At 45.2% G+C, this 12967-nt stretch overlaps 1 protein-coding gene across 1 annotated transcript in view; it reads right to left on the bottom strand.

Moving 5' to 3' along the window:
* Positions 1–12967, bottom strand: part of TMPRSS15 (transmembrane serine protease 15) — a 335674-nt gene that overhangs the window by 313343 nt on the left and 9364 nt on the right. Inside the window, exon 2 of the mRNA XM_029579188.1 lies at positions 12094–12161. Coding sequence (XP_029435048.1) covers positions 12094–12161 — 68 coding nt within the window. The remainder of the gene's footprint in view (positions 1–12093; positions 12162–12967) is intronic.

The raw sequence follows: 12967 nt of genomic DNA, 5'->3' as shown, positions 1-12967 counted from the left end.
CGTGTCCCAAGGTGCCATGTTCCTGATGTTCGATGTTCCTGTCTTGACTCCATCCGTCTCATCTTCAGCTCTTCATCCAGTTCCCAGGTCCCTCGTCTGTCCACCTCTCCTGTAGTGCCACCGTCATGGTCCATGACCAGCCCATGGGGGGCTGTGTAGGGCGCCTCATGGTACAAGGCCTTCTTCTCATCTGCAGTGCAAGCCTCCAGAAGACTTTTGTTTCTAATGCCTTACTTCCTAGAATCCTGTCCTAGTCTTCGGAATCCCTTGTGCCTGCATCCATCCATGCCTAAGACTCTGCCAGAACCTGCTCCGCTCCAGTGTGGTCCGTGACCAGCCACAAGCGGCTATTTAGGGCGCGCCCCGGTGCAGACCTCTACTGAATTTTCGTCATGTTCCAATCTCAAGTTCCATTACCTCATCTGGCGCCAGCTTCGCATTCAGCGTGGTCTGCGACTGTTGCATTCGTGGCTGCTCTGAGCCCTCGCTCCACCCTGTCTACCTCTGTGGTGACTCCCTCCGGGCCTGATGGATGGCTTGCTGCCGCGGCGTCTCTATGCCGCTTCTCTCCGGCGTACCCGGACCGGCTCAATGCTGCGGATCCGCCATGTTCCTGATGATGTAGGGCGCACGCTCCAAAGTATGTACCAGCAAGGGCGCAAACCTCAGGGGCGTCCCCCTGTATTGACGTCATCCGCTTCCAACATAAAAGGTCTTCACTTTCGCTTACGATTTGAGTTAGCAAGGATTGATAGCGGGGATTGTTTTAGACTCACTAGTCTCTCTACGCTGCTCTTCCTCCTCGGACTTACCAGGGGTACCTGCTCCTCAGGGGCCTCGCTCTCTTTTCTCTATTTCAGATTATAATAGGAACCGGTACTCGCTTCTCAAGGGCCCATGTTCTTGAACACTCTGAAGATTCTCTACTGCCTGGAAGCTATCGCAGATGCAGACAATTGTGAGTTACCACCGCTCTCTCAGAGCTTTCCCTGGAACCAGGTACTCGCTCCTCGAGGTCCTAACTCTTTCCAGCTATTGAGCCTCCTTAAGAACCTATGTGAGTTTGTCATCTACTACTGGCTATGTATACAGCATACCCTGTCTACTCACTATCTTTAGTCTTTCTACAGCTCAGCAACCCTGGGATTGCAGTTCTAGTATCTGAGGGACTTCAGATACTAGAACTGCGTTCTAGTATCTGAAGTAGTAGTGAGCTGATATGCCCTGCCGGGCATATCAGCTCACTACTGCCACCTCTAGTAGTTCTACTAACCTGTCTAATAAAAGAACTATCTGTGTCTGTCTCCATACCCAAGCCTAGCCAGTGGTCCCTCTCAGGATATCCTCCTGGGGACGCTGTCATCTGCCATCAGCCCAAGGATTCACCTATTTACATTCCTTTCCAGCTGAGTACCCTCTCTAGCACTCCGCTGGTACAGATGGCCATCTCATCAGTCTATATCATAACAAGATTGCTAGTTCCACCTACGGAGCATATCAGATTGCTACACTCCTCCTTCCATGGGAGCCAGCCCCTAACAGATTGCAACTCTGCATGGTGACTGATAATAGTTTGCTACTCTTCCCACTACAGGAGTATTCAGCAGCAGATTACAATAGATTGCTAACTCCTCCCCCTCTGGAGGAGCAAAACCTAACAGCGACCAGCCACGGGCGGCTCTGTAGGACGTGCTGCGATGCAGTTCTCACCCAGTACTTTCACCTGACTCCTGAATCCTTGCCTGAAACTTCCGAGCAACCTGAATCCTTGTCTGAGTCTTCTGAGTAATCTGAATCCTTGTCCAAGTCTTCTGAGTATCCTGAGTCCTTGCCTGAGTCCTCTGAATCTTCTGAGTATCCAAGTTTTCATCTGAGACTTCTGAGTATCCAAGTCTATGAATTCTCCGAGTATCCTGTGTCTTCGTCTAAGTCTTCATGTTCCTGCCTCAGCCTCTGTCTTGCCTTATGCACTCGTCATTCCCAAGTGGCGGGTCTGGAAAGGCTATTGAGTGGCCGAAGGGCTACTCTTGAGACCAGCATTGCATTGCTGGGTCTCATTGGTGCGTGTAGGTCCAGTGGAGGGCTGAGCCTGCCTTGTTCCTGTTCTGGATAATCCTCGCCTTGCTTTCAGTCCAGCCTTGCTCCTGCTCCACCTGTGCTCATACCTGCGCACCTCTCGTGGTGTGTCTTGGGGCTCCTCCATGAGCCGCCCTGTGATCCAAGGGCTCACATCCTCCCTTGAGCTGGGAATATGCCTCCGCGCTCCTAACAGGAACATACGAGACCAAAAGCAGAGAGGAACATGTTATGGGGGGGATAACAGTTTCAGGAAACGTTCTTGTGGGGGGGGGGGGGGGAAGAGTTTGTGTGTCTGAGTGCGAGTGCGTGAGGGAGTTATTGGTAGGCTTGTCTAAGGAGCCAGGTTTTCAGGTTTTTTTTTTAAGTTTTGAGTGTTCGATTCAACTCTTAAGTCAAGGGGCATTGTGTTTCAAATGGTGGGGCCGGTAAGGGAACGTACACTTTCCCACGTCGAGGATAGATTAGTGAGTTTGGGAGAGGTTATGGGTATAATGCCATTATTGGCATATCTTGTGGATCTTCAGGGGGGTTGAAAGTGGATGGAGGTGTTGAACCAGTTTATATTTTGGTTGTATAGTGTTTTATGAATAAGCATGAGACTCTTGAAGTGTATTCTGAGTTGTATAGGGAGCCAGTGCAGGTATTTTTAGTATAGGGGTGATATGTTTGTTTCTTCTGGTGTTTGTGAGGATTCTGGCGGTGGCATTTTGAAGCATTTGCAGGGGCTTAGGGAGGTTGCTGGGAATCCTAGTATGGAGTTGCAATAGTCTATTTGGATAAGATGAGTGCCTGTAGGACTGTTCTGAAGTCATTTTGATGGAGGAGGGGCCTTAGTTTTTTTTAGCACATGGAGTTTGTAAAAGCAGTCTTTTATAGTTGAGTGTATGAATTTTTTTAGGTTTAACTCATTGTCTATTGTGACGCCAGGGTTTCTGACCTCTTTTGTAATTGGGGGTTTTACTTGGTGTGGGGGAAGTTTCAGGGAGGATTATATCATTGGATTTATGGCTTATTATTAAGAGTTCAGTTTTGTTGGTATTGAGTGCGAGGTTCATTTGATTGAGGAGTTGCTTAATGGAGGTGAGGAGGTTGTCCCAGAGATGTAAGACTTTGGAAATGGATTCAGGGATGGGAATGAGGATTTGGATGTCATCAGCGTATATGAAGAAGGTGAGTCCTAGGTCGGTTAGGAGTTTACATAGGGGAGCATATATATGTTGAAGAGCTTGGATGACAGAGAGGAGCCTTGTGAGATGCCTTGAGTTAGTTTGATGGGCTCGGTTTCATTCTTGCCAATTTTGACTTTGTACTGTCTGTTTTCTAGGTATGAGATGAACCACTGCAGTGTGATGCCAGATAGTCCAATTTCAATTAGTCGGTCAATGAGGATGTTGTGGCTAATGGTGTCGAAGGCTGCTGAGATATCTAGCATAGCTAGGGTGAAAGGTTGTCCTTTATCAAGACCTGTGAGGATGGTATCAGTGAGGGAGAGTAATAGTGTTTCTGTGCTGAAAAATTTACAGAAGCCAAATTGGGAGGGATGTAGTACGTTGTGTTTTTCTAAATGTTCCGTTGGTTGATTGTTTACTACTTTTTCCAGAATTTTAGCAAGGAAAAGGAGGGTGGATATGGGTCTGAAGTTATTTAGTTCTGAGGGGTTCAGTTGGGGTTTTTTAAAAATGGGTTTGACTAGGGCTTCTTTTATGTCAGTTGGTACATGTCCCTAAGACAGGGATGTGTTGATGATGTCTGCTATGGGTTTGGCTATGATGTTTGGGATAGATTTTAGATGTTTAATTGGGATTGCGTCGGCTGGATGTGATGCAGGGTTGATTATTCTAATGAGTGATTCTATTTCTGAGGAGAAGATATTCTCGAATTCATCAAGGATGGCGTTTGGGATTTTAGGTAGGGTAATTTTGTTTGCTGTGGTGGGGGCGAGTTTGGCCATTATGTTAGTGACTTTATCTTTGAAGAAGAGGGCAAGTTCATTGCATTTTGATTTGGACTCATTGTTTGGTATTAGTGATGATGATGTTTTTGTGAGTTTGGAGACGTAGTTTGGAGACAGGGCTTTAGTGTTGAATTGGAACTCATGTATTCTCTTCGAGTAATAATCGTGCTTTGATTTGAGGATTGCTGTTCTATAGTTGTGTAGAGTGGTTCTATATGTGGTCAGAAGGCTGGGGGTGTGGGATTTTCGGCATTTCTTTTCGATTTTTCTGAGGTTTTGTTTTAGGTTTTTTTAGTTCTGGTGAGTACCAAGTGTTTTTATTATGCTTGGAGGAATTTATGTCTTTGGTTATTAGAGGGCAGAATTGGTTGGCAATGTTATTTGTGATGGTGTTCCATGTGGCGAGGGTGGAATTAGTGTTGGTTAAGTATAAGTTGTTTAGTGCGGGAGGGAGCGCTTCAGTCAGGTCATCTGTTTTCCATGGTTTTCTGAATTGAATAGTGGAGGTGTTTGGGAGAGGAGTGGGGTGGTGTGTTTATGGAGAGGTTTTCATGAATTAGCAAGTAATCGGACCAGGGAACAGGAGTACAAGAGGGGGGTTTTGAGGTTTGTATGTGTGTGCTTATGAAGATTAGGTCTAGGGAGTGCCCTGCTTTGTGAGTGGGGGAGTCAATGATTTGTTTAAAACCTATGGCTGAGAGGGAGTTGAGGATAGCTTCGCAGGAAGGGGTTAAGGGAATGGTGTCAATGTGTAGATTGGAGTCACCTAGGATGATGGCAGGGGTGTTTATGTCTATGTTTTGAGTGATGAATTCAATAAGGGGGGAGGCATTGCATTCTAGGATACCTGGTGGGGTGTATAGTAGGCAGATTTGGAGTTGATTGGATTTGAAGTAGGCAATTTCATAGTTAGGGGCTGCGTGAGTAGCTTTCAGTTTGATGTCGAGTTCTTTCTTTGTGGCTAGTAGAAGGCCACTCCTCTTTTTTGATCCTAGGGACAGAGATGATGTCATAAATGTGAGTTGGGAGCTGGTTGGTTAGGACTATGTCTGTTTGCTTGAGCCACATTTCTGTGATGGCGCATATGTCGGGAATGTGGTCTGTTAGGATGTCTTGTAGGATTGGGGTCTTTTTCACTAGGGATTGGGCATTGAATAGTATAAGAGAGAATAAAGAGAGGCCGAGCAGTTGGGTCATGGGGGAAATTATGATTGGGATTAGGGATCTAGGGTGAATGGCAGGTCTCTTGTTATAAAGTTTCCTGTGTGCGTGGATTACTGTTTATTTGTCATAAATTGCATTGTGATCATGATGGTATGTAATTCAGGTTGATGTAAGAAAGCAGAGGGGAAGGAGGTCTATATCGTGAGAGGGCCTGAATAGAATGGGGAGTAAGGGGGGACAAAATAAGAGTTAGGGCAGCGATTGAGAGGGATTGAGCGGGGGGGGGGGGAGTGAAGGTGGATGTCAGGAGGTCTTTTCTTAAAGGATGGAATATAATATACCCTTAAAGTTAGAGGAAGAACCTGTTCAGAAATCTTAAGTATTTCCATTAAGTACCTTTTCCACATATCATTAGGTAGGAATTGTGGTACTTTGGAAAAATTGATACACCGAAGGTTTCTTCCTCTTATTTGATTTTCCATATTTTCTAATTTATATTGCAGATCCTGGTTTTCCTTTCTTAATGCTTGTTGTAAACCTAAACAGCTTTCAGATCTAACTTTAAGAGATTCCAAAAGATTCCTTGTTCTCCCTGGTTTCTTTCTCCACACTGTTTAAAAGAGAGTCCAAATTTCTAACACTCTCAAAGAGAGGATTCATTTGAGCTATGATATTAGAGTTTAAAGTTTGAATTGCTTCCCAGATAACCTCCAAATTGAACATAGCAGGCCTTACCAGCACAACAGGATGAAATTGTGGGATTCAGTTAGGCTTCCACCAGCCTGCTGCAGAGCAGCATGACCAGCAACTTCCCCTGGTTCATCGAAGGTCTTCTGCAAGGCTGAGACACTTTCCTGCAGTCCCTCAGGCTCAGAACAAGATCGGTTGCCGCTCAAATCCTTGATTGGCTCCCGATCTCGATATTGGGACTGCACATGTGCCTCTGCAGGGTTGACAGGGGCAGTCCAGTTCTCTGAGGACAAAGATGCCGATAGCTCAGGGAGGGGATCGAGCTCAACTTCCGCCCATCTCTCCTCCAGCGAGCCAACTCCCAGAGCAGAAGCTCCCCTTCGGACATGAGCATCCATAGGACCAGTCAGAGGGGTGGAGGAGAGAGCAGCTGAGCCAACACACTCTCTCACCCTCTGCTTACGTGCAGAAAGCAGCATTCAGGAAAAAACTAACAAGACGCAAAGAGAATGCTCACAGCCGGAACGCTAGTGCGCCATCTCGGATCTCCACTTGACATTTTGCTTTTCTGATTTCCTTCTAAGTCTCACCAGGTATTCTTCTCTGGTTTCTTTTTGGGATCCTATATACTTCTGAAAAGCTGTTCATTTTACCTTTATTATTTCAGCTATCTCCTTTGAGAACCAGAATGGTTTCTTATTAATCTTATTTTAGTTTAATTTTCCAACATATAGCAAACATATAACAAAACATATAATAAAATAAATAACATATAACAAAACAGAACAAACTACTAACAGTCTCTTCATGAGAATATTAAGACACAAATCAGTTGAATGCTAGCTAAACAAAAGTGTTTTGACAGAAGCAGGGATAAGTAGCATCCTGGGCTTGTAGGATGTTAAAGAAATCATTCACAATGGGCCTAAGGTACTAAAGGGTTTTCCATTTTGTGTCTATACGAAAAATGTGTAGCACATCTAGCCAGGTCCAAAAAAGGGAATTATTTATTAGAGATGTGAATCGTGTGATCGATCGTCTTAACGATCGATTTCGGCTGGGAGGGGGAGAGAATCGGATCGTCGCAGTTTGGGTTTTTTAAATATCGTGTAAATCGTGTAAATTGAAAACCAGCACACTAAAACATCCCTAAAACCCACCCCGACCCTTTAAAATAAATCCCCCACCCTCCCGAACCCCCCCAAAATGCCTTAAATTACCTGGGGTCCAGAGGAAGGGTCCCGGTGTGATCTTTTACTGTCGGACCTCCTGTGCGTTGTAGAAATGGCGCCGGCGCTACCTTTGACCTGTCATATGACAGGGCAAAGGTAGCGCCAGTGCCATTTTGTTTTTTTGTCCCCCGATGGCAGGAGCGTAGGAGATCGCTCCCGGACCCCCGCTGGACCCCCAGGGACTTTTGGCCAGCTTGGGGGGGCCTCCTGACCCCCACAAGACTTGCCAAAAGTCCAGCAGGGGTCCGGGAACGACTTCCTGCATGCAAATCGTTTTTCCGTACGGAAAATGGCGCCATTTTGCGCAAAATGGCGCCGGCCGTACGGCAACACGATTCGACTGCAGGAGGTCATTCCGGACCCCCGCTGGACTTTTGGCAAGTCTTGTGGGGGTCAGGAGGCCCACCAAGCTGGCCAAAAGTCCCTGGGGGTCCAGCGGGGGTCCGGGAATGACTTCCTGCACGCGAATCGTTTTTCCGTACGGAAAAACGATTCAAGGCAGGAGATCACTCCCGGACCCCCGCTGGACTTTTGGCAAGTCTTGTGGGGGTCAGGAGGCCCCCCCAAGCTGGCCAAAAGTCCCTGGGGGTCCAGCGGGGGTCCGGGAGCGATCTCCTACGCTCCTGCCATCGGGGGACAAAAAAACAAAATGGCGCCGGCGCTACCTTTGCCCTGTCATATGACAGGTCAAAGGTAGCGCCGGCGCCATTTCTTCAACGCACAGGAGGTCCGAGAGTAAAAGATCACACCGGGACCCTTCCTCTGGACCCCAGGTAATTTAAGGCATTTTCGGGGGGTTCGGGAGGGTGGGGGATTTATTTTAAAGGGTCGGGGTGGGTTTTAGGGTTGTTTTAGTGTGCCGGTTTTCCCGCCCTCCCCCTTCCCCTCCCCCTTCCCCCGATTTACGATTTTTTGACGATAAATCGGGGGAATTGTTATTGTATCGCGGCTCTAACGATTTTTGACGATTTAAAATATATCGGACAATATTTTAAATCGTCAAAAAACGATTCACATCCCTATTATTTATTCAATACATAGAACAAATGAGATGGTGACTAACATAGGCTCTGTAGAAGACATCAACTTGCACATAATACACATATAGAAGTTTTATCTATGCGCTTATAATGGATAACCCAGAAGCATGCTTGTGATACAGCTGGACTGACAACAAGATTTGTTGTGGTAAAGCTACAGGAACTCATGGCCTTTGCTTTACTATGTTACTCCTTTAACTTTGAGCTCCCCAACCACTACCAAGATTGAATTTTCTCTGCCAATCAAATAGTCATACAATAGACCTGACTTATCAAAGGTTTTTCCCAAAATCACATGAGAAAACCTTTGATGAATCCAGACCCAGCTGTAGATTTCTCCAACTTCAATTATTCTGGTTGTTACCTGCAAATGAAGTGTTCTTTTGTCTGCCAAGAAATCAATTTGCTCTCAGCTTGGAAAACTTCCTGTGTAAGCTTTGCAAAACTGACCTTGTGTGCGTTTCAAGAAATTCTAGTGAGCCCAATGCCATGCACCAGGGCCACAGTGTTAACAAGACTGTCTCCTCTTATGTGCCATATACACTGTTATTCTGTTTGCTACTTACATTATTTGAAAGATTAGTTTGTAGGAAATGGTTTTCAATAAGTTAAAGTGGAAATGTTTGAAATTTCAGAATCCAGCTTAATGTATGTACTAGCCATATTAGCATAACACTGATGGAAAATCACATTGGAATCAGAATCTAGTCAGCTGCAGGACCAGTCTGGAGATGTGAACTGGGCAGGTTTGTCACAGGCTGCAGTTCCAGCACTAACTTGCTGGGAGCATACTGCTTCACAGCTTGCTCCCTGAAATTTTACCAGTATGCAAGAAAGAGATCTAGGCGTCATAGTGGATAACACATTGAAATCGTTGGTACAGTGTGCTGCGGCAGTCAAAAAAGCAAACAGAATGTTGGGAATTATTAGAAAGGGAATGGTGAATAAAACGGAAAATGTCATAATGCCTCTGTATCGCTCCATGGTGAGACCGCACGTTGAATAATGTGTACAATTCTGGTCGCCGCATCTCAAAAAAGATATAGTTGCGATGGAGAAGGTACAGAGAAGGGCTACCAAAATGATAAGGGGAATGGAACAGCTCCCCTATGAGGAAAGACTAAAGAGGTTAGGACTTTTCAGCTTGGAGAAGAGACGACTGAGGGGGGGATATGATAGAGGTGTTTAAAATCATGAGAGGTCTAGAACAGGTAGATGTGAATCGGTTATTTACTCTTTCGGATAGTAGAAAGACTAGGGGGCACTCCATGAAGTTAGCATGGGGCACAGTTAAAACTAATCGGAGAAAGTTCTTTTTTACTCAACGCACAATTAAACTCTGGAATTTGTTGCCAGAGGATGTGGTTAGTGCAGTTAGTATAGCTGTGTTTAAAAAAGGATTGGATAAGTTCTTGGAGGAGAAGTCCATTACCTGCTATTAAGTTCACTTAGAGAATAGCCACTGCCATTAGCAATGGTAACATGGAATAGACTTAGTTTTTGGGTACTTGCCAGGTTCTTATGGCCTGGATTGGCCACTGTTGGAAACAGGATGCTGGGCTTGATGGACCCTTGGTCTGACCCAGTATGGCATTTTCTTATGTTCTTATGTTTCTCCTGCTTACTTGTGTTGGGGCATTGAATCAAGATAATCAATGCTGACACTTTTAGTAAGAAGACAGGGAGTTTTTGAAAGTTTGCTGAGCTTGTGTTCTGTTTCCCGAGTGGAAGAAAGATTATTTGGAATTCAGGCGGTAACTCATTTGGAAACGCTCGAGCCAAAACATTGACACTGAAATAGCAGCAACTTTGGCACACTGTGGTTAGTCCTGTTTTCTGTACAATGTCTGAAAAGATTCCTGTATTTAATTTACAAATGGATTCTGATATCCTACCAGGCCCTATGAGTGACTGTATTCTTTTAACACCATCTTTCTGATAGGCCTGGGTTTAGAGGGCAATTGGCACACACACCGAGCAATGCAATATTTCATATGTAAAAGTCACAAGCTGTTAAATCAGCATCAGGCACAAACTATGATAAGGAATGTATATCATACATAGGAGGTATTTATTAGCTGTATAATCAGATACAGTCAGAAAAATACTCCACTTATGCATAAAGTTTATACACAAAGATCTCGGCATGGAGGGTAAAAAAAGTGATTTGGTGGAGTTAACGAGAATCTAGGAAATGCCCAGCCTCACCCAACTTGTGCAAATGCTGCTGTTTACATTCGACAAGATCAAATAGAGGAAAATTGTTCCTTACCTGCCAATTTTCGTTCCTGTAGTACCACAGATCAGTCCAGACGCCTGGGTTTTGCATCCCTGCCAGCAGGTGGAGACAGAGAAAGTTTTACCGATACTGCTACATAAGTACATGTCCCATCTGCAGTTTCTCAGTATTGCCTGTACCCAAGCATAAAAAACCATTAGAAACAGCAACAATATCACAAAATTTAGGGAAAAAACTTTTATAACAAGTCTGTATTCCATAACATGAAAACCCTGTACTCCATCCCAATAAATCTAGCTGAGCGGATAACTCTCCACCTCCACAGATCGGGCGGGTTCTGGACTGATTTGTGGTACTACAAGAATAAAACATTAGCAGGTAAGAGCCAATTTTCTTTTCCCTGTATGTACCCGGATCAGTCCAGACTCCTGGGATGTACCAAAGCCCCCTACTTAGGGTGGGACCTGGAGAGTCCCACTTGCAAAACACTCTCACCGGATCCCCCACATCTAGACGGTAGTGTCTTGCAAAAGTATGCACTGACTTCAAAGTCACTGCTCTACAAATTTCCTGTGGTGAAACCAGCTGAGCTTCCGCCATACATTGTGCTCTCAAACTTTCAGGCACCTGATGCCCGGCAAGTATGTACGTCGACCCAATGGTTTCCTTGAACCACCAAGCAGTGGGAACCTTGGAAGCCTGGGAACCTCTCTTCGACCCACTCCACAGAGCTCGTGCAGACCGGAGAAAGCCTCAGAGGGAAATACTCTCCCCTTCCATTCGTGCAGACAGTACCAAATGGCTATCATTCCTGCGCCAACGGAGATAGTCCCCAACTCACTCCGAACCCCGGCGGGCAGGGACAGCCACTGCGGGAGACCTTCTATGATTCTTGGCGGCTACTGGGCCATCGATGGCCCTTCTCCACCTGAAACGCAAGCCACACATAGACCAATGCGGCTCAGACGCACTGATGCTGTGCCGCATGAGCAGCACAACAAGCCGCGCACCATGAAGAACTCAGCGGGAAACCCCTCGCTGAGCCTGCAATGCACCCTCTCCCCTTGCCGCCAACCACACAAAAGCAGAGAGCCATCCTCAAATTACCAAGGCCCTGTCTGGCTAGATCTTCCTTCTGCACTCTTTTTTGTTCGTTTTTTAACTTAAACAAACTTTAACATAAACATTCCTCAGCATGGAACACAGAGCTATCCAGCACCTCAGGAAGATCAGCCAAATTCAAACAAAAAGAGGCTGACTGAGAAATTCAGCTGCCCTGAGTCCACAGCCACCTTAGCAGCCTCGTGAAGGGGAGGAATCTGGACCACCAGATTTACACCCCATAGGACAATGGAGCGAGCATACAAAAAGGTCACCAACCTCCAGCTCATCCACCTCAATCAGACAAGGAAGGATCCAACAGGACCCAAAAAGCCCCTGGCTGGAAGGCTCACAAAATCAAAGTATTCTCCGGACTGCAGAACTGCAGGTTTTGCACTATTCACCATCTGCTGGAGACAGAGAAATACTGAGGAACTGCAGGTGGCACACGTGTCAGTAGCAGTGTCAGTAAAACTTTCTCTGTCTCCATCTGCTGGCAGGGATGCAAAACCCAGGAGTTTGGACTAATCTGGGTACGTACAGGGAGCAGAGTTTATCAAAGGCACATCCTGGCTTACAACATCACATACTCACTGAAAATGTAACACTTCCGTGTATTTGTATGCATTCCTCAGGTCACTCGTTTGGAAGATTTCATTCGTCTATAAAAATTAAAAAAAAAATTAAAAAACAACTAATATTAACCAGGCAAAATGTAATACTTATATCAGGCATTTGAATATTGTGCACCACCTGGTCCATATTCAGCTGCTTTGTGGCTCTGCTAGTTAGCCGCATAAGACTTACCTGGCTAACTTGTGCAGTATATTCAGGGGTGCAGCTGTGCTGCTAAATATACCTGGCTAGCCTAATGGATCTGTTATCCGGCTAACTCACAACCTTCCTGAAATGCCTCTGGACCACTCCTGACTTATCCAGTCAAATTCTAGCCAGCGAAATAATTATCTGGTAAGAATTTAGCAGGACAAGTGGCCAAATTTCCATTTAGCCAGATAATTTCTAAATTATCTAGGCAAATGCTTTTGAATATGGATCTCTAGAAATATATTTTCCTCTAATCATGTAAACACTGAAATGATAAGAGTTGAAATGAATGGATCCTACCAATTTTTGGACATCAAAGGCAAGAACCTTAAAATCCAGAGAAGATTTGTTCTGCAAACTTGGTCCATATGTTGCTCCAGCTAAGATCCTAAATACACCTCTGACTCCATGGCTTGTACTGTTACTGCAAGTGTCGTTGTAATTAGCTAGAAATAAACAAAACCACAGCAGTTAGCTTTATTTACAAACAAAGGCACAAATGTCAATAAGAAAGTAGGGCTGCAATAAAACAATGTTTCACTGTTTACTTTTACGAAACATTAGAGTAACTGCATTCAAAAAATGACAAACCTTCATAATATCTACTAGAGCAAGCTTTAGCAAGTCAGGTGGCAGGTAGGAC

Source organism: Rhinatrema bivittatum, chromosome 15 (genome assembly GCF_901001135.1).
Source record: "Rhinatrema bivittatum chromosome 15, aRhiBiv1.1, whole genome shotgun sequence".
NCBI lineage: Eukaryota > Metazoa > Chordata > Amphibia > Gymnophiona > Rhinatrematidae > Rhinatrema > Rhinatrema bivittatum.
Note: the sequence above shows the minus strand (reverse complement) of the source record. Positions and strands in the feature narration are given on the sequence as shown.